At 34.8% G+C, this 26,295-nt stretch overlaps 1 protein-coding gene and 1 non-coding gene across 2 annotated transcripts in view; both read left to right on the top strand.

Annotated features, from left to right (window-relative positions):
• Window positions 1–26,295, top strand: part of HEATR5B (HEAT repeat containing 5B) — a 72,491-nt gene that overhangs the window by 23,131 nt on the left and 23,065 nt on the right. Inside the window, exons 13-26 of the mRNA XM_090281153.1 lie at window positions 321–420; window positions 730–839; window positions 1,684–1,847; window positions 2,554–2,729; window positions 5,511–5,616; window positions 7,425–7,615; window positions 8,579–8,738; window positions 13,738–13,927; window positions 15,629–15,798; window positions 18,683–18,827; window positions 20,305–20,544; window positions 21,319–21,570; window positions 22,965–23,146; window positions 25,207–25,275. Coding sequence (XP_090137279.1) covers window positions 321–420; window positions 730–839; window positions 1,684–1,847; window positions 2,554–2,729; window positions 5,511–5,616; window positions 7,425–7,615; window positions 8,579–8,738; window positions 13,738–13,927; window positions 15,629–15,798; window positions 18,683–18,827; window positions 20,305–20,544; window positions 21,319–21,570; window positions 22,965–23,146; window positions 25,207–25,275 — 2,255 coding nt within the window. The remainder of the gene's footprint in view (window positions 1–320; window positions 421–729; window positions 840–1,683; window positions 1,848–2,553; window positions 2,730–5,510; window positions 5,617–7,424; window positions 7,616–8,578; window positions 8,739–13,737; window positions 13,928–15,628; window positions 15,799–18,682; window positions 18,828–20,304; window positions 20,545–21,318; window positions 21,571–22,964; window positions 23,147–25,206; window positions 25,276–26,295) is intronic.
• On the top strand, window positions 10,293–10,449 carry LOC150005832 (small Cajal body-specific RNA 1). The gene has a single exon (XR_016512181.1).

Here is a 26,295-nt window from a genome sequence, read left to right as displayed (position 1 = left end):
TGGGCCATTGTGGCCATTGGTTCTATCTCAAAAACTGCTTTTTTTGTAATCACCTAGATTCATGTAGGGTTATAGATCTCTGAACTCCTGCTCACAGAAATCTGCTTAACAGATATCTACCCTCCCTCCATTTCTGTGGCCAATCCTTCTAGCTTTTCCTAAAGATTTTTCTCTGTAGTTGCAATTGGTTCTTCTTTTGGTTTGTCCTGGTTTTAGAACTTTCTATTTTATAAGAATCGTGGGTACCTTTTTATAATTTCATGAATTTGTTCACCCTCACAAAACCTGCTCCCAATCTGTCCTTTAAAAATTTTATCTAGCAATGAGGAGTTTTGTTGCGCATTGTCCTGAGCTCCTAACTGAAGATGTGATTAGAAAATTGATGACCCCTATTGAATGCGCCATGACTATGATGTCACAGTAAGTAAGCAATTATGACAAGCAATATCCAGTTTTACACATTGGTAGTCATGTATTATACTTCCCTCTAATGTCATATTGGAAACATATATAACTTTATTTTTATAAAGTGACTTTCAAAATTGCATTAATGATATGTATTAAAATGCAATTGTACTCTATAGTATTTCTGTTACTGACAGTAAAAGTTAAAAAAAAAAACTGAAAGTACTGTCAACTTGTCAGTACTTTGATATGTTCCTGAAAAGAATGGTTATAAGTAATACTTATTCTACTAAGATGATACTAACCATACTTTTGATATTTTAGCATTCCATCTGTAATTAAAGCTCATGGAGCTCATCTGAAAGCTAGTGCTGCAATGGTCCGTTTAAGACTTTATGATATCTTGGCTTTATTACCTCCAAAAACATATGAAGGTAAATAAAATTTGCAGTACCTAATAAAAGTTTTTCAATGTATCTTTCAAGTTCTTTAAAGTATTACACATTTCTCACCATAGTGTTCCCACTGACTGACTTTGCAAAGGAAGGCAACCATTTTCCTTTCCTTCTTATAGACTGTGAACACAGCACATACTGTGTCCCAGACCCCTTTCTAAGCCCTTACATATATTAACATCTTTGACTTTAACATCAACCTTATGAGGTGATTAGTTCTATTTTATAAATAAAGAATCTTGGGTACATATAGGTAATAAAACTTGCCCAAGTGTGAGAGCTAGTAAGTGACAGAGGCTGGATTCAAACCCTGCTGGTTCATTTTTTAAGTCTGTGCTTTTAATAACTGTCTTAAACTGCTTCATATATAATGTAGGCAATAATTTAGGAATCTGGAGGTAGACTAGTAATGAATTTTGCAGAAATTAAATATTATATAAAATGTTAATGTTAAAATAAGTCATTGATTTGTTTCCAGTTTACCATGCCCAAGAATTTTGATATGCTCTGGTTCAGTGTTTGTATGCCATTGGGTAATTAATAACATTATAATCATGTCATATTTAATATATTTAAAATAAAGAATCTTTTACCTGTTTGAGTTTTTTGAATACTTTAAATAATTTGGGTAAAAGGCACAATAGTAAAAGAAATACCATTATTACATATTAAAAATAGCATTAAAATATTTAATATACATTTTCATAATAGGAAATAGGAACTTATTTTATTTCTGTTGAACATGTTGCTGCTCTTTGTGGGCAATGATTATAATTTTCATAAAATTATTATTCTTCATCTGATCTGAAGTTCTGTTTTTTAGTGTCTTTCAACGCCCTTCTTAGAGAACTGGTGGCAGAATTCACTTTGACTGACAATTCAGCCAATACAACTACTTCACTCCTCAGATCCCTCTGTCATTATGATGATAGTGTTCTTCTTGGTTCCTGGCTTCAAGAAACTGATCACAAGTCAATTGAAGACCAGGTAGTAAACCATACATGGAATCGAAATACTTGCTTAATTGAAAACAATGTTATTATTACACATTGTCATTAAAAAAATATTGTAGACTAAGGTTTAGTTTTCATTCAGCTTTCTTAGAGATTCCTGATGGTGGGTAAATAGCGAAAACAGGTAAACAGCAATAGTTAGAATTTAGTGAATTCTCTTTTATTCAGTATTCTTTGTATTTGGATACCTGTGGTGTCTTTGGCAAGGATCAATTTTAGCTGGCTTTTTGTTATTGGTTTTTATTTTGTTTTAGTTTGCTTTCTGACAGCTTGTAGAAGAATGGCAATTGGAAGACTGAGCATTTAGAACCTTTTGCCCACTGAATACATTGTCTCCTGTGTACTTTTAAAAAGAGTTACGAATGCCTCTTTTAAAGAAGTTTTTGTGGTTTAAATTTTTTCTGATATTGCTTTGCTTACACAGTTTAAGGTGGGTAGTATGATATAAAAATGTTTTAGAATGAACAATCCTTTTCTTAATATTATATTGTTACTGATGGCTTTTTTAATGGCCAAACTTATTTTTTATCTACCTAAAAAATTTCAGATTCAATTATTCTGGTTTTTTTTGTTTGTTTTTGTTTTCTCTTTCCTCACCCATTCTATTCTTCAGGCTCAATTTTTGGTAAGTGAATTTTCTAAAGTAGATTTTGAATTATTTTTATGTCATTCGTCTGCAGCTCCAGCCAAACAGTGCATCTGGCAGTGGGGCTCTGGAGCATGATCCCTCCTCCATTTATTTACGAATACCTGCTGGAGAAGCTGTGCCTGGTCCTCTCCCTCTTGGAGTTTCAGTCATTGATGCTTCTGTGGCTCTTTTTGGTGTAGTGTTTCCTCATGTTTCTTATAAACACCGGTTAGTATAAAGTCAATCAGGTAATTTTAGTTAAGTATAAATTATATCCAAATAGTAGATTTTCCCATCCCAGTAACTCTACAATAAGGCGTATTACTAATTGAATAATAGGCTTATAAACTTAATAACATAAAGTACACATACATGATAATTTGCATGCAAAAAATTCCACATAATTTGGAACTATTTTTAAGATTTGACCCTGTGTACTAGCATCTGGTATCCATTATGATAGGTTTTGTTTTGTTTTGTTTTTTTGCCATTTTATAAGTAGGTTTTGACTATCTTTAATTAGAGACATCAATTTGGTAAGTCTTTTGTTTTTGTTACTGAAGAAATACTCCCCAGTAACATCTGTCTGTCAGGTGATCAAGTCTAGAAATTGGGAAACTAAAGGTAACTATTTATTTTTTTAATAAAACCTTTTTTGTTTGCTGATTCTATGTCTACAGACACTATCCCTAAATTTAATAGGCATTTTACATATATATATGGTCATTTTCCCAAAAGGAAGATGGAAAATGAATTAATGTAGGACTTTCACAGATAACTTGTTTTGTAAAATATGCCTTAAAAACATTATATTTATATGTAAAATATAATACAAATATTATCTTTTTACATGTGTAGGTTACTTGTCTAATGGCTTTTTAATTTGAAAGGAAATTTTTAAATATGCCATTTTACTGTACCCAGATAGCTTTAAGAACACTGGGTTGTCATATAACAGTTTAAGAACATCAAATATGAAGGAATCTCATAAAGCATCTGTTTTGATGTCCTTGTTTTAAATCTAAGGAAATCCATGTCTAAGACTTTATGGTCTGTCCAAAGTAATAGAACTCGGTATAAGAGCTATAACTAGAACCCAGGAATATCTTCATTATAGTCATCACTTTTGTGGAACAAGGAGATATATAAATAAATAAATTCCATTAAAATATAATAAATAATACTCGTTAATGGAGGAATGAGGAATAAATTATGGCATGTTGATAGGCTGTAATACTTTTTACAGATAATGTTTTGATTGATTCATTCATTCATGCATTCATTTATAGAGGGAGGAGGAGAGAGGGATAAAGAGAGGGATAGAACATCAATGCCAGAGAAAAACATGGATTGGTTGCTTCTCATATGTGCCCCAACCAGGGACCAAACCCATAACCTAGGCATGTACTCTGACTGGAAATCAAACTGGCGACCTTTCACTTTGCCGGGACAACACCCAACCAACTGAGCCATACCAGTCAGGGCTACAGACAATGTTTTGATATCAGAGAATACTCATTACACAATGTTGAAAATAAAATAAAGGGCAAAAAGTACTCTCAGTTTGGAATTCTAAAATTCATAAAAATGTACATGTGTGTACAAGTACATATATGTAAACATAAGAAAAAGACCTAAAAGAAAATGAATGTATCCAAGTGTCACAGTGGTTATTTCTGGGTAATAACTTTTTGTTAATGGTTTTCAAATTATATTAAATGAATATTTTGTAAGGAAAACATTTTTAATAAAGTTTTAAAAATAGTTATGCATTTCAAGTCAGGTATAGGCAAATGATGTTTAACAATAGTGTTGAAGACCATGTATGTCTTCTTACGTGTGTCCTTGAGTATGCCCTGCCTTTTCACCTGTAAATGGAAATGTGTGTCAGAGCAAGTGTAGAAGTGGTCAACTTCAGTCCCCAGTAATTTTTTTATTAGAGGATGGAACTATGTGATTTTTGAAGTAACTAACCGCATATTTTTAGTAGAGGCAGAAATGATGAGATTTTTGAAGGGTGCTTTGACCTGAGACCCATGTCCTATTGTAAATTGAGCTTAAATCCTTATAGTGACATTGGGGTGACTTTAGGTCGTAGTTACCTTACAACTAATTCAGCTTCCCTTTGTATATTTCTTTAAAAAAAATTTTTTTTAATCCTCAAGGACATTTTTTCATGGCTTTTAGAGAGAGAGGAAGGGAGGGGAGTAGAGAGAGAGAGAAACATCGATGTGAGAAACATCGATTAGTTGCCTTCTCATATGCATCCTGACCAGGGACTGAACTTGCAACCTGGGTTTGTGCCCTGACCAGGAATCAAACCTGCAGTCTTTCGATCTATAGGATGATGCTCCAACCAACTGAGCCACACTGGCCAGGGCCCCCATTTCTTCTTAGAAGAATCTGAAATGGTCTCATTCTCTTTTATCAGAATAGTCTCAAATCACTGATTTACTTATTTTTGTTAATTGTCTCATTTAGAAATTTAGAAATAATTTTAAAAATTCACTTCTAATTTTTTACACTGACCGAAGCTAAATTAGAAAAAAAAAAATCTTCCTTTTAGTTTCCAAGGATAAGACATGAGGTACTATTTTTTCTATCTGAGAGTGTTTAAAAAATAATTATGCCACAATTTTTTATTTCTGACTTACAAATGTTCCACACAGATGCATAATTAATGATTGTTGTTCTATTCAAGAAAACTTTGAATACCTACTATATGCCAGGCGCTTTGTTGGATACTGGTTTTAATGTGTAAAGCAACTGAAATTATGACCTTATTTTCCTAATTGAAATAATATTTAACCTCTTTTCTTATTCCAATTGAGAACCACATGTTCATAGATTAATTCAGAAGGAAGACATCTGGTTTGGACCAGCTGTGGGAATGAGATAGAAATGAGATGGCTAATTGTTAAACAATTAGCTCATACTCTTCTTATCTCTGGTTTTTGAGCCATATTTGAATAAAGTTTTGTTAATGAGATCTTTATGCTACTATTATAGACTGCAGATGTTGGATCACTTTGCTGAATGTGTTAAACAAGCTAAAGGTGTCCGCCAGCAGGCTGTGCAGCTAAATATTTTTACTGCTGTTCTTAGTGCACTTAAGGTATTTACTTTTAAAATATAATAAATATTCTGAACTAAGATTTTAATTAATGCCTTTAACTAGGCAGGGATATCTAGACTATTATGGTGTTTAAATGTATATCACTTGATTACTTTTTATAATAGTTAAATTACTATAAACTGTATATTAGGCTCATTGAAATTAAATAAGTATTTTATATTTTAGTAATGTTAATCTTTCAGTTTTACCCCTTCGACTTTACACATGCCAAATCTTTCAGAATTTTTAAAGATGTTTGAATAATGAAATCTGATATTCTGAAGATTAACGAGATAAAGCTGAGTTTGATTTGTGGTTTAGACCATAAATCAGGAGAGGCTATGTTATGTAATTGAAATAATTCCGCATTTAGAGGTTGTGTTGTGGTTTGCTACTCACTTGATTCATGTCATGTGTGATTTCTGCAGCCTTCTTTTGAACCTCAGTTTCTACATGTATAAAGTAAAATAAGAACTGTTTTGTGTATCTCTCAGAGTTCGTGCACTATACTGTGCAGCCTGCAGCCTCTCGTGATGTATTTGAAAACTTTTTATATTATTCAGCACTAAGCTTATTGTAAGGTATTACTACTGTCTTAAAGTAAAATGGCAACAAGTACAAGTGCTTAAATAGGCATGAACTGAGTCATGTTTTATAAACATCAGGGAAAGAGGATACAGGCATTGGTAGAAATATAGGTTTGTACCATTTATGTAACCATTGGTATATGCCTCATTCAGAGACCATCGACTAATAGTTGAGTTTTTTGAAAAAAGAAATGGGGTGGTCATGGTGTTCCTCAGTGGTTGGAAAGCGAGTAAACCAATTGTGATACTGCTGTACAGTATGCTGTTCTTCATAGGTATGCTCGCTAATGCCTCTGCAGTAGTTAACATTTTCCCCAGTCACCATAACTTGTATTTTTGGTCTCAAGTTAGTAAGTTAAGTTCCAGGACAGTAGGTATAGCTAGAACAGAGATATTAACATTTAGAATGATGAACAAATTATATCAGCATTCAGTTACTGATTATTCTTACCTCATTTAGCCTTTAGATATGTATTGGACATACTCTTTGTGACATAATTATCTTCTCTGAAATATTCTTAGAAATGAATCAAAGTTTCATACTCATCAGGCCTTAAAGTTATGGTACATTTCAATCAGTTGAATATCAGTTAATTTACTAATCAGTTCTTTATATATAAAAACAACCTTTAAGTCAGTGGTTCTCAACCTTCCTAATGCTGCGACCCTTTAATACAGTTCCTCATGTTGTGGTGACCCCCAGCCATAAAATTATTTTTGTTGCTACTTCATAACTGTAATTTTGCTACTGTTATGAATTGTAATATAAATATCTGATATGCAGGATGTATTTTCATTGTTACAAATTGAACATAATTAAAGCATAGTGATTAATCACAAAAACAATATATAATTATATATGTGTTTTCTGATGGTCTTAGGCGACCCCTGTGAAAGGGTCATTTGACCCCCAAAGGGGTTGCGACCCACAGGTTGAGAACCGCTGTTTTAAGTATTATTCTTTGGATAGAGACACCCTCAGTGATTGTTGGTTTTAGGGCCAATTGAACTATTGTCATGTTCTGAATCATGTTCTGAATCATGTTTAGGAAAGTGATTACCATCAGTTTAGCAGGTATTGATTCTAGGCATAATGTATACATGTGAAAGATGACTGAAGAAAATAATGTGTGAAGATAATATGTTATTTACAAAGATTGTGGCACTTTTTTTTTCTTATATTTAATGTAAATTATGACTTGCTTAAAAAAAATCCCATAGGGCCTGGCTGAAAACAAAAGCACTTTAGGTCCTGAGGAAGTGCGTAAATCTGCTCTGACACTGGTTATGGGCGCTCTTGACAACCCAAACCCCATCTTACGATGTGCAGCAGGGGAAGCTCTTGGAAGAATGGCTCAGGTGGTTGGAGAAGCAACTTTTATTGCTAGAATGGCCCAGTATAGCTTTGACAAGTAAGTGGGTCTCTTTACCAACAAGTAAGTTTCTCATGTAAGCAAAGATGTCTTTTAAGTAATCAGTAATTATTTACTGCACTGTATGTTTTCTGAATGGTATAGCATGTGACAATATTTTGTGATTTTTTTTTATAATGGCTTAATTTTTATTTCAATAATTGATTAAAGTCTAGAATCTGGCTAAGTTGTAATACATTAGGCACTTTAAGTGTCTTGAGAGCTTTGGTTTCAGCTTTTGAATGTTATATAATGGAATCAAGAAGATTGTTAATAGGATCTCTCTCAGTTATGTATACTCTGCTCTGAAGAGGTGCTGTGAAGTCCTTTTGTCTTATCTCAATCCCCCACAGTGTTCTTTTTGTTAATTATTCACTTTTTAAAATGAGTCATTCTTTTTCTAACTGCTGCTAAGTTTATCATCTCTTAAATTATCCCTGAAACAGAGGATAAAGTTAGCATTAGGTTTTAAAGATTTCTTTTAATATTAATTAAAAAGAGTGACCTCAGAGTTCCAAATAAGTATGATTGAGATGATAACGTGCAGTTATTAGTGACTGTTGGTTGTTAATCAGGTACTTAAGAAGAGAAGCTGAAAATCAGGGATGGTCAAGAACCAATAATTCAGTTATATAAATTAATCATTATTAAATATTATTGTATTTTGAGTACTAATTATACCAGGTCATAACCATTAACGAGAGAGGGAGATGGGGCAGCAGTGGTTGTGAATAGTAGTTCTGAGAAGTTGTGCTTCCTCCTTACAGTTTTTCTTCAGTGAGATGTGTCACTTTAACCAACCATTTTAAATTGAATAACTCTTCTTTGGGAGTGGAGAGAGAAGCAATCAGGACTATAGTCTTTTGTGATCTGCAGAATAAATCCCTTTCTTGTGTGGCTCATAGTTTGTTATTGCCATAGGGAAACAGAAAACCAATTCCTGGAGCACACTTTTTTTTCCAGGTTGAAATCGGCCCGAGACGTTGTATCTAGAACCGGGCATTCATTGGCTCTGGGCTGTTTGCATCGTTATGTTGGTGGCATTGGCTCAGGACAGCATCTCAAGACCAGTGTCAGCATTTTACTGGCTCTAGCACAAGATGGAACATCCTCTGAAGTCCAGGTATAATATTAATTTTTTATTGTGAAATGTTTAGATAATATTTTAGGAAAATTATTTGCTATCTAAAATAGTAATGATTCTAATAGGTTGGTACGAAAAATGTGTTAGGGTCTTTGTCATTTTGTTTCATGAGTCTTATTTGTAATAGTGTTTAACAGGATTTTGTTTTTTAACCTAATCTTAAAACTGGCCTATTCTGGGAATTTAACCCATTCCACATACATCCCTTGAAACATATTTTCTTTTTATTATTTATTGTCTTTTATATTTACTCTCTCACATGTACACATGCTTTTTTTCTTTTTTCATTTTCTTACATGTGTTGGATTGATCGACTTTTTTTTTTAATGACCAGCCTTCGCTCTCCCCCATCTTCTTTCTAATACCCCAACACAGGTCCAGGGTCATTGGTTGGATTTTCAAGTGTACTCTTAATTTTTTGTTTGTTTCTCATTAAATACAGGTAAAAATAACTACACTGAGAGTCAAGAGCTTCCTGTATGTAAATATATACTACATTCTTGATGTACCACTCCACATTGAAGCACCTAAAAATATTAACTTGCCAGCCTCATATTAGGACTCACAAGTTTAATTTCTATTACTACATGCCATTAATCTGTTGAGATGATTGATGACTGAGTTCCTTCAGGATTAAATAAAAGTCCTTAAATCCACCAAAGGCAGAATTCTACTCTACAAACTGGTTTACTTTACCTTCGACCTCTTGGTAGAGGTGTCCAGCTGTGTAAAGCACACAATTTTCAAAAGCGTTAAAAATAAAAATCAAGTAATCTTCTTTATGAGGAGTTACATTGTTTTTTTGTTTGTTTGTTTGTTTGTTTGTTTTTAATGCTGTTTTATATTAGTTGGAAGGGAAAAAAGCAGTTACGAAATTATTTTACACAAGAAGTTGCTGCTTGCTTTTATGTCAAGGAGTAGGTGCTTCTTTTCTTTCTTCTTTTATCTTCACCATTTTCTCAGCCCTCTTTTGCTTTAATCTCTTAAAACCAAACTCCTCTAACTGACCACCCTCCATGGTTTTTATATGACAGGACATTTTAATTTGGATCAATTACATTCCCTCAAAGCTAATATTTGAGTTAATATCTTCACAGAATAGTACAATAGTTATTGTTAAGTTTTCTCTACTTTTTTGAAAATCCTACTCAAAAATCATACCTCACAGGTGTATTATTGTCTACATGTATTTAAGTATAATTACTGGAGACTTACTGTTCAATAATGTTTTCTTTTTTGTATCCTCAACTCCTACATTGACATCTTTGTTCTTAGGAAAACTTCCTCCAGCAATAATTATTTTAGGAAGGGTGTTGATTGGTATGCTTTTCGAATCCTTGCATATCTAAAAAGTAGCTTCTTTTGCCTTCACATTTAGATGATATTTTAGTTGGTTATACTATTTCTGGCACACAGTGTTTTCCTTTCATTATTCATAAATGTTTCAATATCGTCTGTCTTCTGATGTTGCACATCAAAGGCTAATGGTAGCTTGATTTTTAAAAAATTAAATTTCAATAAATATTAACACCTCAGTTTTTAACCAGGTATCTATAAAAACTTTTAAATAAGTTCTTCAGAAAATAAGCGATAGCTGGGTTTAAGAAGTGCAATATTAAAACAAAAGCCACGAGCCTTTTAAGCTCAGTGTATAAAGACACACCCTGAGTTATAACTCAGTGGCATACCTGGATAAAAGGAAAAAAAGAAAGAAAAGAAAAGGTAACATAAGCTAGTAACTAAGCAGTCGATGTGCAAATACTATTTAAAATTTCTCTGCAGTGTGGTTTTGAGCATCCAGATAAAACTTCAGTGAGATCATTTTCTTTTTTTTATACTATGCATATATTTCCAAAAGACAATGCCTTATGTAATAAAATTCTGAATTAATGGGTGCTTAGGGGCATAACAACTATCTTTTTTCCCCATCTTTTCATTGATTTTGCCAGAAAACATACTTGAAATATATTTTTATGTCTGTAATCTTATGTTTTGGTTTGGTAGTGTGTGTAAGAATTTTTCTCCCTGTCCTTTAAGCTTAGAAATGTCATACAATTCTGTATAAGTTTATCTTTTTCTTTTACTGGGACTACTGTTATTTATATATTAAGTCTGTGGTCGTTTTTCCTCTTTTTTAAAAATTTTTTGTTTTTTGTATTTTTATTCTGTCATATGACATTTCCTCCGTTTTATCATTAAGATATGATTTTGGTTTTTAGCAATTAACTATTCCTTTTTTTTCCCCGTTTTCTGCTGAATTTTTTTTCTAATTTTACTTTATTGATTGTGCTATTATAGTTGTCCTGATTTTTCACCCTTTGCCCTCCACCACCCAGCAGCCCCCACTCCCTCAGGCCATCCCCACACCATTGTTCATGTCTATGGGCCATGCATGTAAGTCCTTTGGCTACTCCATGTCCTACACTGTACTGTACATCCCCATGGCTACTCTGTGACTACCTGTTTGTACTTCTTAATCCCCTCACCTCTTCACCCATTCCCCACATCCCCTCCTATCTGGCAGCCATCAAACACTCTCCATATCCATGATTCTGTCTCTGTTCTTCTTGTTTGCTTAGCTTGCCTTTTAGATTCAGTTGTTGATAGTTATGTATATTTTGTCATTTTATTATTCCTAGTTTTGACCACTTTCTTTTTCTTAAACAAGTCCTTTTAACATTTCATATAATAATAGTTTGGCGATGATGAACTTCTTTTGTTATTCCTTGTCTGGGAAGCTCTTTATCTGCCCTTCGATCCTAAATGATAGCTTTGCTGGGTAGAGCAATCTTGGCTATAGGTTCCTGCTTTTCATGACTTTAAATGTTTCTTGCCAATCCCTTCTAGCCCACAAAGTCTCTTTCGAGAAATCAGCTGACAGTCCTATGAGAACTGCCCTGTAGGTAACTACTTTTCTGTGGAGGATCAGCTATGCAGGGGCAGGGTAGTGTTGCTCCAGCGTGGTCCCTAGCTGTCCACTGGGTGCGCTGGCCCTGGGTTTCCTAAGCAGGTCATCCCCCACCTGTGTTTTGCCTGTGGCCACCCTGCCTGATCTATAAAGCACCCTGAGATAGCTGCGACTTGTGCTGGGCTTGGAGATTCCCAGGTGAAGCCAAGCTGTGACTCTAGGCTGGCTGCTGCTAGTGCTGTGCCTGGGGCTCACTGAGGCCAGATGTTGCTTGTTTGATAGGATTAGGAAGTTGTGAAGCATGAGCCAAGACCAGCATTCATATGGAAAACAGCTTGGGTGGGCCCATAAATTGGGTGGGGCAGAGTCTCTGGGGATCTCCAAGGTGGGTCAAACAGTGTTAGCCAGGTTGATAGAGTCTCAGATATGGCATCAGATTTCAGGCTCTACAGGAGGAAGGTTCAGAAAAGAAAAGGGACAGTGGCCTCTGCTCACTTGATGCCAGACTCTTCAGTTTCTCCCTGTATGCCACCGGTGCCTTTCAAGCTGCTACCCAGCATTGGAGCTCAGAGGGAGTGTCTGAGTGAGTCTGTGTGTGCGTTCTTGGAACTACTTGGGGCTCCAGCAGTTTCTCCCACCAACTCAGTCGCTGCTGGTTTTTGCAGCCAGAAGTTGTGGGGACTTACCCTCCTGACACTGAAACCGTGGGCTGGGTGTCCTAGTGTGGGCTGTGACTCCTAGCTCACAGGGTATCCCTCCCAAATTTTTATCCACCACGCGTGGGTGAGGGACCAGCCTGTTCCACATCTGTGCCCCTCCTACCAGTCTGAATGGCTGTGCTTTCTTTAATTCCATAGTTGTCAGACTTCCATTCCACTTGGTTTTTGATGGTTCTGAGTGATGATTGTTGTCTATTTTAGTTATAATTTTGGTGTGGTTGGGTGAAGAGGCAAGCCATGTCTGCCTATGTTATCATATTGACTGGAAGCCCCGTCTACTGAATTTTTAATATAAATTTTGGGTGCTTTTTAAAAAAATTTTAACATTACTAGAATCTTCTTTATGCTTTAATTATATTGTCTTAAAAATCCTTATTATAGTTTTATTGAAGTCCTGTTTTGTTTCTTCCATTATTTTTTTTTTCCTCCAGAATGTGTGCTCTGGTTTTCCTCCATCAAAGTACTGTATTCCTATTACTTTTTGCTAACTCTGCCAGTAGGTGTGGTTTCTGTACATAACCTGTTCAAGTCAGGTTGTTAAGTTCTCTAGGATTAGAGCAGAATGATAGGTAGTAAAGTTAAGGTATGTATTTTTTCCTACAATGTTGGCAAGTTGGAAAACTTCTCTGTTGAGACCTCTCTGTCTTCAGCCCAGTAGTCCAGCTCTCCTTTAGACCTGGGAACGGTAGAAACAAAAGATGAGTGGTACAGCTGGATGCAGGCAGTCTGAGGGACTTTGTATTTCCTCAGACCCGTGCTGATAATCGTATGCTGTTCTAGTGTGAGTTTTGTAAATGCTATTAGGCAGTTAGATTGCCTTGTACTTAGTAATGTAAATAAGGGCCTGAGCTGATTCCATGTACCTGGAGAGCTATTGTGTGTGTGTAATGGCTCTAGAAATATATCTGCGTATAGAACATGTCACGATCCTTGTTTTATTTTAGGCATGTTCCTTATCAAAACTCGAAAAATACAGACAATAAAGATACTGTCCATTGCATCCATTGAATCAAACACTTATTATATAAGTTATTGTCTTTTAGAAGTGTAAAAAATATATATAATATATATTATACTAGGAAGAAATTAGTTCATTATTGAAATTTTATTTCTGACACTCAAAGCCATGCTGCAGAGAGACTTTAAACATAGCATTTGTATATCAGTTGCTTTGGTTATTGGTGATTGATAACTTATGTGCTACCTTTTATTTCCTAAGGGATATATTTTTTAAGTATTTCTAGATCATTGATTAAAAACTAAGATGATGGTATTTAATAAAATTTAACCTAAAAATTAGTTTCATATACTCTATTTCTTATAGTTAAAATCAAATTATATTTTATTCCAGACTTGGTCTCTTCATTCACTGGCTTTGATAGTGGACTCTAGTGGCCCAATGTATCGTGGATATGTGGAACCGACATTATCTCTAGTCCTTACCTTGCTGTTGACAGTTCCACCCTCACATACAGAAGTTCATCAGTGTTTGGGTAGATGCTTGGGTGCTATAATCACTACTGTTGGCCCTGAGCTACAAGGTAAGTTCATCTTAAATTAGAGGAACTAGGCAGATAATTACAATCTTTCAATTTCCTGAATGTCATCATCATGTTGCTTAAAGAAATTTTGTAATAATGATAATCATTACTATGTACTGAATACTTGCACTTTACGGAAGGCCTGGAACTCTGCTTTTTACATTTGTTATTTTATTTAATACCTACAACAAACCTGTGACTTGCAGTGTTTTTTGAAGTTTTGAACAGAGAAAACATTTCTATATAAAATTTTAGTTGGAGCCCCATGAAGATAAAGATGAAAGTGGAATTTTTTTTGGCCTGGACAACCATTCACTTGTGTTCATGAACTTTTGCTTTGCTATTTTTTTGAACTCTATTGATCAGGAACATAGTTTGAAAAACCACTGCCACGAGGTAGATAATATCATCTAATTTTTCCCTGAGGAAGCAAGCTCAGAGAAAATGAGTTACTTGCCTAGAGTTACTGCATTATGAGTAGCAGATTTATAGTTCTAAGATCCAGGTTCTTAACACTCAGTTACACTGAAATAGTTCCACTGATGGTTAAGTTAAACACTCAAGTCAGCAAATTACTGAGTTTATCCTGAATATAAAAGCTATTTTCAGAGTTTATTTCGGTATTTCTTAAATGTTTTCAATGAGTTAAGCTTTTTATAAACATTATCTCATTTAATTTTGACAACAATCCTGAGATAGATAGATCTCTCCTTTTATATACATGAAACACTGAGGCTGAGAGAGGTCAAAAGCTTTTTTGGGGGAGGGGAGGTTGTGTGTTGGTCAGTGAGTCGTTGGAGTGTGTGTGTGTGTGTGTGTGTGTGTGTGTGTGTGTGTGTGTGTTGGCCAGTGAGTTGTTGGAATCAGAGATGAAGTCCAAACCAATATCCTCTGCTTACATTCTTAACCATCATAAACAGATATTTTTTAAAAGAAAGCAGTGGAAACAAAAAATCTTAAGGAAGAATGCTAGAAATTGGAAAAATATGTGATTTAGATATGTCTCTTTTTTGAACTCAGTGTCCTTTTTGAGAAAGTTGATAGTTCTTTCTTCAGTAAATATTTGAAGGATATCGAGAGAATAAATATGTACCTTTGATTAAGTATATGTGTTTACCAAGTACTTTCTGATGTGATGATGATGAAGCGATGCATATTTCAAATTAGAATGTGACTTCTGTGATTCTATGATTTCCTTGTGTAGTCTTTATGTGTATATCAAGTTATTTTAAATTGTCAAAAGTTTTAAGTCACTTATATTTGGCAATTAAGATATTTTTATATAGAGAGTATATGACACTACAGTTCATTTTTCGTAACAATCTTTGTAAAAGTTGCTATTAATCTTACTTGGAAAACGGGATTTCAAGTTATTATAGAGATGATAATGTTGGTTGAACAGAGAACCAGAGATAAGAAATATTTTGGCACTTTCACCTTAAATTGATGGGTTTAAAAGACAATATAATTTTTCAGGAAATATATATAAATCTAGCTAAATCTAAAAGTGGTGCATTATTGTCATCTATATGTCATTGCGTTCTGAAATCATTTCCATAGACTTTGCAGACCTTATGGTTTTGAAACAACCTGAATAGTAATAGAAAGAAAGGTTATTTAGAAAATAGTTGTTTTCTGGAAATATTTTTGTTGATAATAATAAGATATTTGTACATACATTTCCTTTTATTTTACTACTAGGAAATGGAGCAACAATTTCCACAATTCGTTCTTCTTGTTTAGTGGGTTGTGCAATTACCCAGGACCATTCAGATTCTCTTGTTCAGGCGGCTGCCATATCTTGCCTTCAGCAGCTTCACATGTTTGCGCCGCGGCATGTCAATCTATCCAGTCTTGTTCCTAGCCTTTGTGTAAGTATAAAGCTCTTTTGTGTGTTAATTTATTTAGAGGGCTCCCAGTTTGTTTCCCAAAAGATCAAACTAGACCAAAACAAAAAGATGTTTCTTGGATGGTGAAGTCTAGGTTTTCAGCTTCAGGAGTCATTTTATGATGATTTATTTTACTTAGAGGGTGATTTTCTTCTTTTATATCTTAAATAGTTTGATGGACTGTTTATTTCTTGGCTAGGAATGAATGCATCATATTTTTAGTCTTACCCACTCAGAATTTTTTTCCTAAAGATTTTTTTAAAAGATTTCATTATTTATTTTTAGAGAGAGGGGAAGCAAGGGAGAAAGAGAAGAAGAGAAACATCCATATGGGAGAGAGACACTGATCAGCTGCCTTTTGTACTTGCCCCGACTGGGAACTGAAACCACAACCCAGGCATGTGCCCTGACCAGGAATTGAATCAGAAACCTTTCACTTTCCCTTTCAGCTGAGCCACACCGGTCAAGGGCTATTTCCTAGTTTAATTTATTTTTAAGCAGAGGGAATATATTTGAAAGTCCCTGAGAAGAAAGGAGAGTAATACATTAAAGGAACTAATTAGTCATCTGGCAGAGTGGTAGAAATAGAAGCCCAAATACATTGGATCACAGATGGAATATAAACAGAAACTTTTTTCCAAAAGTTTGACTTGTAAAGGAGAGGACAGAAGACAGGGGATGATGGGTTCAAAAGAGACTCTTTTTCTTCTTCTTTTTTTTTTTTTTTTTTTAGTGAAAAGAAAAAGAATTGTTTATTTAACAATTATATAGATTTAGTTACTTGCGGATTTCTGTTGTTAAGTCTTGTGTTCTTTAAAACACCCATAAACACATATCCTTGCCTCCCCCCACCACCACCAAACCAGGATAGTTTTAGAAAAGTCAGAGAAACCCTTTCCCTACTTTCCAAACACAGTTCAGCTTTACCAGTAGCTGCCAATCATTCAATCCTGATTGGGGAAACCTCGTCTGTGTTATGGGGTCCACCAGCTTTTAATCCAGAACCTCATGGATTCTCAGCCTCCTTGTAAACTGCATAGTTAGTCCTTTTGTAATCCACATGGTCAGTCTGTTCCCAGTCAAACCTGCACAGTCAGCCTCAGCCTCAGTCAAATCCGCAGTCAGCCTGGCTAAAATGTCTTCTTTTTCTTCTACAGTAGTGAGAAGAGAGCATATTTAAATGCTGATGAGATGAAGCCAGTAGGGTTGGAGGATTAGAAGTATAGGGCCGAGAGGGAATGTGTAATCATCCAAGGTTTCTAATGGGGTAGAGTTTCCAGGGCATACATACGTAAGGGGATATCTTTTCCAGTGCAACACAGAAAAGGGGGAGAGGAGGAGTGTAGGTATAGGTCGGTTTGTAGATTTGGTAGCTGGAAGTTGAAGGGGTTATCTAATGATTTTTACTTTTTCAATTAAGTAAAAGGGAAGATGAAGTTCCATGAATGAGGGAACAAAAAGGAGGGTGAGAAGTTTGAGGAGAATAGGATGTGGGAGTTGGAGGAAATGGAAAAATACAAGATCCTGCGGTCATACCAAGGTTTCACTGGAAGTCAGTGGCCCTCTTTGGCTTCATTGTGCGATTTATGATGGTACCAGTTTACCATGTTGTGAGATTTTTCTCCAGCACCTGTAAACAAGTTGGGTGCAGGCATTAAGCAGCCACATACTCTGATATGTTCATAGTTGGGCTTTGGCCAAGCAGATTCAGTTAAGTGACAGCAGGATGAGGAAGATGAGAAAGTTAAGACAGCACTGAAATGATGGATTATGAAGTCTCATTTGGATAAGGGAGAAAGGTAAAGACAGGAGGAGCTTGAAATATAGGGAGAAGGAAAGGCTCTGTAGGTGTAACCATGGGAAGATATTGTTGAGGAAAGGGAAGAGAAGGTTATCCAGGATGTGGTGAAGGAACTGAAAGGCCATGACATTAGACCTCATCTGGTATATTTAGCTTTACTCAACAAGATTTGCTCCTGTTTCACCACAGACCACAGGGAACGGAATCAGTCCCAGCTCATCAAGGAGTTAACTGTGCCACCCGGCAGAAACCAAATACACATGAAATGTTTACAAAACAAAACCCACAAAGAAAACAGTCAACTAAGAATATACACGAGTGAATTCTGCAATGTGACATGTAACATCCTGGCAAAAGCCACGGTCTAATGCTCAAGCTCTGAGGCCATAGACTTGAGCAAGGTGACCTTGTTGCAGGATACACGCTTAGATAGGCAACTGGCAAATGTGATGAAGATGTAGACACACTCTGCAAGTTGTCTGCTTCCTCTCTCCTTTTCTTTCCCCTCCTTAAAGATATTGATGTTGACCTTATGAGATAGAACACATTTAAGAGTGCCTGGAAAAGTAATAACATGACTTTCTTTATCTCAGCAGCAGTTATCAGTAAACCACAGGGATTGCAATGAGTTTTCTTTGTGTTAACACAAGATTATGTCTCCAAACTGAGATCCTTAGTAGAACCTCAAGGATTAAAGTTTAGATGACATAGTTTAGTAGGACCATGTGTGAAATAGGATATGGAAAATATATTTTTGGAATCTTGTTAAGTATATTGTTTGATTTTTAGTGCCTAGATCTTGGGACAGTTCTTTTGACTACTAAAATATCCTTTGTATACTTTATTGGTATTATTATTTTTCTAAAAGGCCATTATTTGACTCTATGTGTGTGTGCATGTTTATTTATTTATTGTTGTTCTATTACAGTTCTTCCAATTTCCCCCCATTAACTGAGGCTGTTAAATGAAGAGCCTCTTCACAATTTAGGTGTTTATATATCTTCATAATGCAAGTATAATTACAGCTTATTTAAAAAAGATGTGTAAAACTGTTTTTGTTTCCAGGTTCACTTATGTAGTTCCCATTTGTTGCTCCGACGAGCGGCTGTGGCATGTCTCCGGCAGCTTGCGCAAAGGGAGGCCGCAGAAGTATGTGAATATGCCATGAGCCTGGCAAAACATGCAGGGGACAGGGAGAGCGGCGGTGCCAGTAAGCTAAATACTTCAACATTTCAAATAAGTATTGCTTATTCAATAACATTGTTTTTGTTAAAATATGGCCAATTTTCTTGTTCTTTTAAATAAAATAAAACTGTTACCCCTTTAAAATCCCAGTTTTTTTGTAATTTTACACTTTTACCTTTTAAAAAATTTTAAAGCTTAAAGAAGAACCATTTAGTATCTGAGTACTCTGCCATCCCTAGAGAGTGATTTAGTTATATAATGAATGACTAACTCCAGGGATATTGCTTGGTATCACTAATAGACTTCTCAAGAGAAATTATCTAATTTGAGAGCTTCCAGTCTTTGACAGTAGTTAACTTTTTGTGATACAACTTTTCCTCTAAGAGGTAAGGCCGAAGTAGCCAATAATCTATGAAATATTGGTAGATATTTTGGTAGTAAAAGGTAGATCTGTGCCTTCTTCATGTCTTTCTGCTTTTTGAGAGGGCTTGTAGGATAGCTTGAATTGTAGCTGGTCTTTCACTCTCTAGGAATAAGTGGTTTGGAAACTTTCTCAGAGCTTAATTGACAGATAGGTCCCCTGTTGTGTGCGAAAGGACTGACAGCTGTCAGAGGGAAGGGGGAAGAGGGGACTGGATGAAAGAAGGTGAAGGGATTAGCTAAAAAACATATATATAACCCGTAGACACCAACAACAGTGTGGGGACAGACAGAGGGAAGGGGGGCAGTGAGTAATGAGTGGAGGCAGGCAAAGGGGAGGGAAATGGGGACATCTGTAATAGTGTCAACAATAAATTAAAAAAAAAAAAAGACTTTCTAATACGTAGACGTTGCTTGGGGACTAAGAAGCAAGATACCAAAATAACTTCAATTTTAGCATAAGATAATGAGAGTTCTATTAACAAACATACTGTATTCATTTTTAGGGCTGCCAGTTTTATTACTGCCACTGTTTATGAGAATAAAAAGAGTTTAGGATAAAGCAAGCACTTTACTACTATTTCATAACTGTATTATTTTTTATTGTATGTTTCTTAGAAAGAATTTTTCAAAAATTTAAATGAACTTTTAGAATACAATCTGTTTATAATTTGTATTCTGGTTTTATAGATTTAAAAAAAAACCTGACGTATAAGACTGAATAAGTTTCAATTTGTTCATCTAACAAATATAGCAAATTTATTTCCAGTCCATTAAATTAAATATTTTTAGAAAATGTCTCTTTCCCTCCCTTGTTAGAATCAAATATATTTATTGAGCATTCCTTGGAGATTTGTTTAAAATACCTCAGAATATTGGATTTAAAGATCAGTGTTTTACCTTTAATTGTCAGATTAAATTCTAATCCTGAAGATATGTAAAATGGAGACCACAGATAAATATATCTAGCTGGTTTTGTTGCTATTGTGAATTTACATGTAAGCCTTACTTCTTAGCGTAATTGTTACCTACAATGTACAACAAAATCTTATGCAAGTTTATCTCTAAAAATTGCTTTTCAGACGTCAGTCCTTTTGCACCTGGAGTTAGTTCTCAAAGTGATATCCATTGCCGGCACCGAGGTGTTAATATAACAGAAACAGGACTTGAGGGACTTCTTTTTGGAATGCTAGACCGGGAGACAGATAGAAAATTATGTTCTGATATTCATGATACTTTGGGACATATGCTTTCATCACTGGCTGTAGAAAAACTTTCCCACTGGCTAATGCTTTGTAAAGATGTCTTGGCAGCTTCTAGTGGTATGTATTTAATATAGAAAATATATTCTCAAAAAAAATGAAAATTATTTTACTTTTGATATGTACCTATATATATATATACACACATACACAAATATATAGATATATAAATTTGAGCTGACATTTAAAAATACTTATAATTTTCATCTAAATATCTGTAAAAAGGTTCATGAGTGTATTACAAACTAGTGAAATTTCTTTATTTTTTGGAAAATGACTACGTTCAAATGAAATTTTCCTTTATAAAAATCCCAGGTTGCACTGCCCTGGCCATTGTGGCTCGTTGGTTGGAGCACTGACCTGTAAACTGAAAGGTTGCAGGTTCGATCTCAGTCAAAGCTCATACCTAGGTTGCAGGTTCAATCCCCGGTCAAGGTGCATATGCAGGCAACTGATTAATGTTTCTCTCTCACTTCAGTGTTTCTCTCTCTCTCCCTCTTGCTCTTTCATTCTTTCTTTCCCTCCCTCCTTCCCTCCCTCCCTCTCCCTTCCTCTCTCTCTAAAAGCAATGAAAAAAATAATATACTTGGGTGAGGATAAAAAAAAAAAAAATCCCAGGTTACTCTGTAGATAGCACAGTATGTTAAACTAATGTAATATGTAAGATATTTTTGTTACCCTTTCCTTGGTATTTTTTTAGTTGTCTAAAAAAGAAATCTTGCCAATTCACTGTTTTCTTTTTTTATTAGAAATCTTCTAACATTAAGGTTATTTCTACAGTGTTATTTTTACAAAATATGAAGTTATTACAATGTGCTTTTATTTTTGTTACAGATATGAGCACGGCAACTCCATTAGGTAGTGGGAAAGATGAAGAATCTGAAAAGAAAGATGAGATGGATGATGATACCATGTTTACCACACTGGGTGAAGAGGATAAATCAAAGCCTTTTGTGGCCCCTCGATGGGCCACTCGGGTATTTGCTGCTGATTGCCTGTGTCGAATCATCAATTTGTGTGAGAATTCGGACCAGGCCCACTTTGATCTTGCCATGGCGCGTTCTGCTAAACTACGAAACCCTACAAGTAAATTTAAAATCAGTACTTCTTTTCCCCAAAGTATTTTTATAGGTTTGCAATATTTTACTGCTATGTAACATGCTTTCTTTTCTTTCTTTTCCTCAAAAAAATTTTTTATTGATTTTAGAGAGGGGCGGGAGAGAGAGGAAAAAAACCCATCAATTTGTTGTTCCACTTACTTATGCATTTATTGGTTGCTTCTTGTATGTGCCCTTACTGGGGATCAAACCCGCACCTTTGGCGCATTGGGACAACACTCTAACCAACTAAGCTATCTGGCTAGAGCCTAACATGCTTTAGACAATATCCCTCCTCCCACTCCTTCCTTCCTTCTTTCCTGTCTCTGTATCCATCTATCTCATTTGTCCTAAGGATAACGATGGCAGTAACTTATGTTCCCTTAGTACATCGTCCTAGTTTTAACACAGTATTAAAACTGTCAGGTTAGCACTCTGTTTTACAGAAATGACAAAACTTTAAGGTGTGTAATGTAACTTATGCAGTCCCCAGCAAATTATGAATGACTTGATACATTTCAAACTTGCAGATTTCAAACTCACGGATTTCGAACTCTCAGATTTTAGAAATGCTATTAGGTATTTTTGAGAAGGTGGAATTGTTTATTACTGAAACTCCTCACTGTTTTTAATGTTATGCAAGCTTTTTGTACCACGTATCCCCTAAATCAGATATTAATGAGGAATTTACAAAGAGATATGAGGTCCAGTACCTTCATTGTACCAATGCAGAGACCCAGACAAGCTGAGTGCTGTGTAGTAACAGGCTCTGTATCCTGTGTCTTGTTGTCTCTTCATCACCCTGTCATTTTTGAAATATCTGGAGACAAGTTGTATGTATCAACAATATTGAAGTCCATACATTAAAATGGCCTTTCAGTTTACTTTATTGTGTTTAAGAAGCAGCAGAGCTTACAAATGAAATAAAAAACAAACGAAAAGTAAAACATGGAACACCATCTGTAAAATATGAATCTGGACGGAGGGTACCAGCACAGCATGATATGTCATAAGCACTGTCTTTATTCTTTGTATGCCCACCTGAATACATACTGTGGCTATTTTCATAACACAACAATAGAGTTTAGTAGTTGCTATAGAAATTAAATGACTGGCCAAGACCAAATATTTACTCTCTGGTTCTTTACAGAAAACATTTGCCAATCCTTGTTCTTAAAGAATTACAGATGCCTTTGGGGAAAGTTATGGTAGTTCTTAAGAGATTATGATATGGAAACTTTCTTGAAAGTGTATCTTTGTTATTTTTAAGCACACTGAAATATGTGGATCATAACTGCTTTATAAAAGAAATTCATTTCATAGTCTTATGTTACTACACTTATTTCCGGAAAATTTCCTTTTGCCTCCTATTCTTATTTTTAGATGACCTCTTAGTGCTTCATCTTTCTGACCTGATTCGCATGGCATTCATGGCTGCAACTGATCACAGTAACCAGCTGCGGATGGCTGGGCTCCAAGCACTTGAGGACATTATCAAGAAGTTTGCATCTGTGCCTGAGCCAGAATTTCCAGGTCATGTGATTCTGGAGCAGTATCAAGCTAATGTGAGATATTCTATTTATTTTAAAACTTGAAATTGATCTTTTGGGTGATCATTAATGGAGTGAGGATTCCTTGGAGAAACGTATTTGCAGCTGCAACCTCTTTATTCATTTAGAAGGCATACCTCTACTGCCATTGTCTGTTATGTAGTTTGAATCCACCCACAGTTGCAGAAACAATAGTATAAAACTTGTCACTATTTTTATGTCATGATAGCACATTAGTGATAAAACTAGAATAGAAATTCCAGCCTGGCTTTCCTGTCTTGTGTTTTACATATTTAGCCAACCCACTTAAAAGATAAAAAGAATGTTCAAAGAGTGCTGTGGATTTGTTGCCTTTATTTTATGTATCAACACTTTACAAGCCTTTTTAAAAACAAAAAGCATTTGTGCTCTGTATCCTGAAATAAATTAACTTTTAATAACAGCAGATAAAATATTACTGAAAGAATTTGGTACTTTCAAAAGATTTTTTATTTCATTCGAAACAGACACTTATTTCTCCTGAGATTTATTCACTTATTTATGTTCTTCAAGTGAGGCACAATAAGTGTAACCCTAATAATGGTGGGTTATGTAAAGGAAAAAACTTATGTTATCACGGAAAGAATGAACTTTTTATTTACTATGATTATACCAAAACCTTAGTTCCATACATATCACACCTTCCTTGTCTAAAAGCTGTGCTCAAATCTAAACAAAATAAAGTATGACTAATGTATAATCCATTGTTTTTCAATCCTAAGTATAAGTGAGGAACTTAGTTTCTAGCCTAACTAGCTACTGAAAACCTGTGTACAATTGTTTACTCCCAAATACCCAACCTATTAGAATGAAGGTCTTTTCTTTTTTTTTTAACTTTTATTTAGAAATAATCTCAAACAGAAAAGTGCAAGAATAGTATGAAAAGCAGTCTTCTACCCTTTATTTATATCTGCCAATTGTCAATTTTGCCTCATTTGCTTTAACGTTGATAGTGACTGTCTCCTCTATTCACACACACACACACACACACACACACATTTTTTTTCCTAAACCACTTAAAAGTAAATCATTTAAATTATGTACCTTTACCCTTGAGCAATTCAGTCTGTATTTCTGAAGGACAAGAACATTATAGTACATAAACACAGAAAAGTTATCAATGTCCAGAAATTCAACATTGTTATACTATTTTTATATAATCTATGATATTCTAGATTTATCAGTCAGCCCAATAAAACATTTTGTAGTATTCTTCTCCTTCAATACAGGACCCAATGACCAGCTCTGCAGGTAGTTGATTATTGCAATACTAATACTGTAGTGAGTTGCCTTGTGTCTTTGGTCACAGAGGGGGGCTCTTGATTCATTTCTTCACTGCTGTTGATATGCCTTAGCAAGTGTATCTAGTGAAAGGAAAGAAATCTCAAATGAGTTTATTACATCTAATTTCTTATTTAGCTTTTACATATTAAATCTAATATATCTAAGAATCTGTAACTGATGTTGGCTTATTAAAACTAAAGTTCAAATTCCTTCACTTATTACTATAACAACAGTACAAAAAGTAATATTTCTTGAACAATCTTCTTTTAAAGCATCTTTTTTTTGAGGTGAAATGATCTCTAAATTGTTTTAGTGACTGTGAATTTTTAGTACTAAGTTATTTAACAGAATTAATCTAGTTATATAAGATTCTCCCATGACGTAAAAATTGTTACAAATATGTTTAGGAAAACACAGGGAGAAAAAGGATGGCATTAAAAAAAAAAATCTTTGGGAACATGTAACTTTGTCAGAAAATCCTGTTTACAATTTAACAGAAACAAAGGAAAAAGAAACAAAATTCATTGCCTATTTGGTATAGTATTCACATAGATTTGATCATGATAACCTCCTGGAAAGGAAAAGAAAAATAGTATGGTTGAGTTTATTGTAACTGGAAAGAAAGATAAGAGCAATGTAATAAAAAGGAAAGATACAAAGGTGTGTTTGTGTGTTTTCATCTTCAAAGACAAGAGAGGTTTTATGTTTAGAACTTATTTTTAAAAATAAAATGCTTGCATTTATTTTTCTAGGTGGGAGCTGCTCTAAGACCAGCCTTTTCACAAGATACCCCATCAGACATAATAGCAAAAGCTTGCCAGGTAAGAAGAAATACAGGGTTTTCTTTTGTTATTGTCTGTAAATTCATAGGTATCTTAGAATTTCACTTCCAAGAAAGAAGATAGAAAAATTAGGTAACATTTTTATCTTGGTAATATAACAGTGACAGTTTTCTTTTTTTATTCTGTATCAAATGATGAAATAGAAGCTGTTAATCACATTTTTTTTTGTCATAGCTGAGGATATGACCCAGAAGTGAACAGAAGTATGACAATTATAAGAGGAACTAAAATAAAAGGTTTCAAAATCTAGAATAATTAAAGAATATTTAGTAATGGTAATTAAGTAACGAAAGATTTTTGATGACAGACTGTGAAAATTCTACAAGTTTCTGGATATTAAATTATCCGAAAGAGAATTTCACAATGTGGATATTTCATTGCAAAATTAACCCCAGGGGATTAGCCTTACATTATTGTATCTGAAGAGAGTCACAAAAGCATGGGTTCCTACACCTTTTATAAGTTTCTCTTGCTTATGCCTCATCCTGAAAAAGGATTCATGCATTAAGATCTAATCTTTCAGAAAACCAGATTCATTTCCTTACCTAAGGATAGAAGAGAAGTAACTCTCTCCTTAACATGTGTTCTGGAGTAGAGCTGTGGTCTGTCATTATTGCTTTGAATCCGTAATCCAGCTCCATGTGGCCTCTATGGAGAGAATGTTCTGCTGTTTGCAATGATGATTTGAAATTCTGACTTTGTTCTCTCTGTGGCTGAATGGGTTTGCCTTTTCCTTCCATTGTTAAGAGTTATTTCTCTGAAGCCAGCTGTCTTAATGGTGGTCTTACTAGAAAGGAACTCCTCCCAACAATAGCATACCAGAGACAGAAGAGGGAGCCTTGTTTAAGAAAGAGGCCTGTGGATCATGGTACAGACTTTGGGGTGAGAGTAGGTCATTTGCTTTGGAATACCAACAAACATCAGAAGTCACAGTCATGTATATATAAATGTATCATGGTAATGTTTCAGAGCATAGTAATTAAGAAAACCTCTTACAAA

The sequence above is a fragment of the Furipterus horrens genome, unplaced genomic scaffold, assembly GCF_987537825.1.
Source record: "Furipterus horrens unplaced genomic scaffold, mFurHor1.1.pri manual_scaffold_6, whole genome shotgun sequence".
In the NCBI taxonomy this organism is placed as follows: Eukaryota; Metazoa; Chordata; class Mammalia; order Chiroptera; family Furipteridae; genus Furipterus; species Furipterus horrens.
The sequence above is the reverse complement of the archived record's forward strand: the minus strand, read 5'-3'. Positions and strand labels throughout refer to the sequence as shown.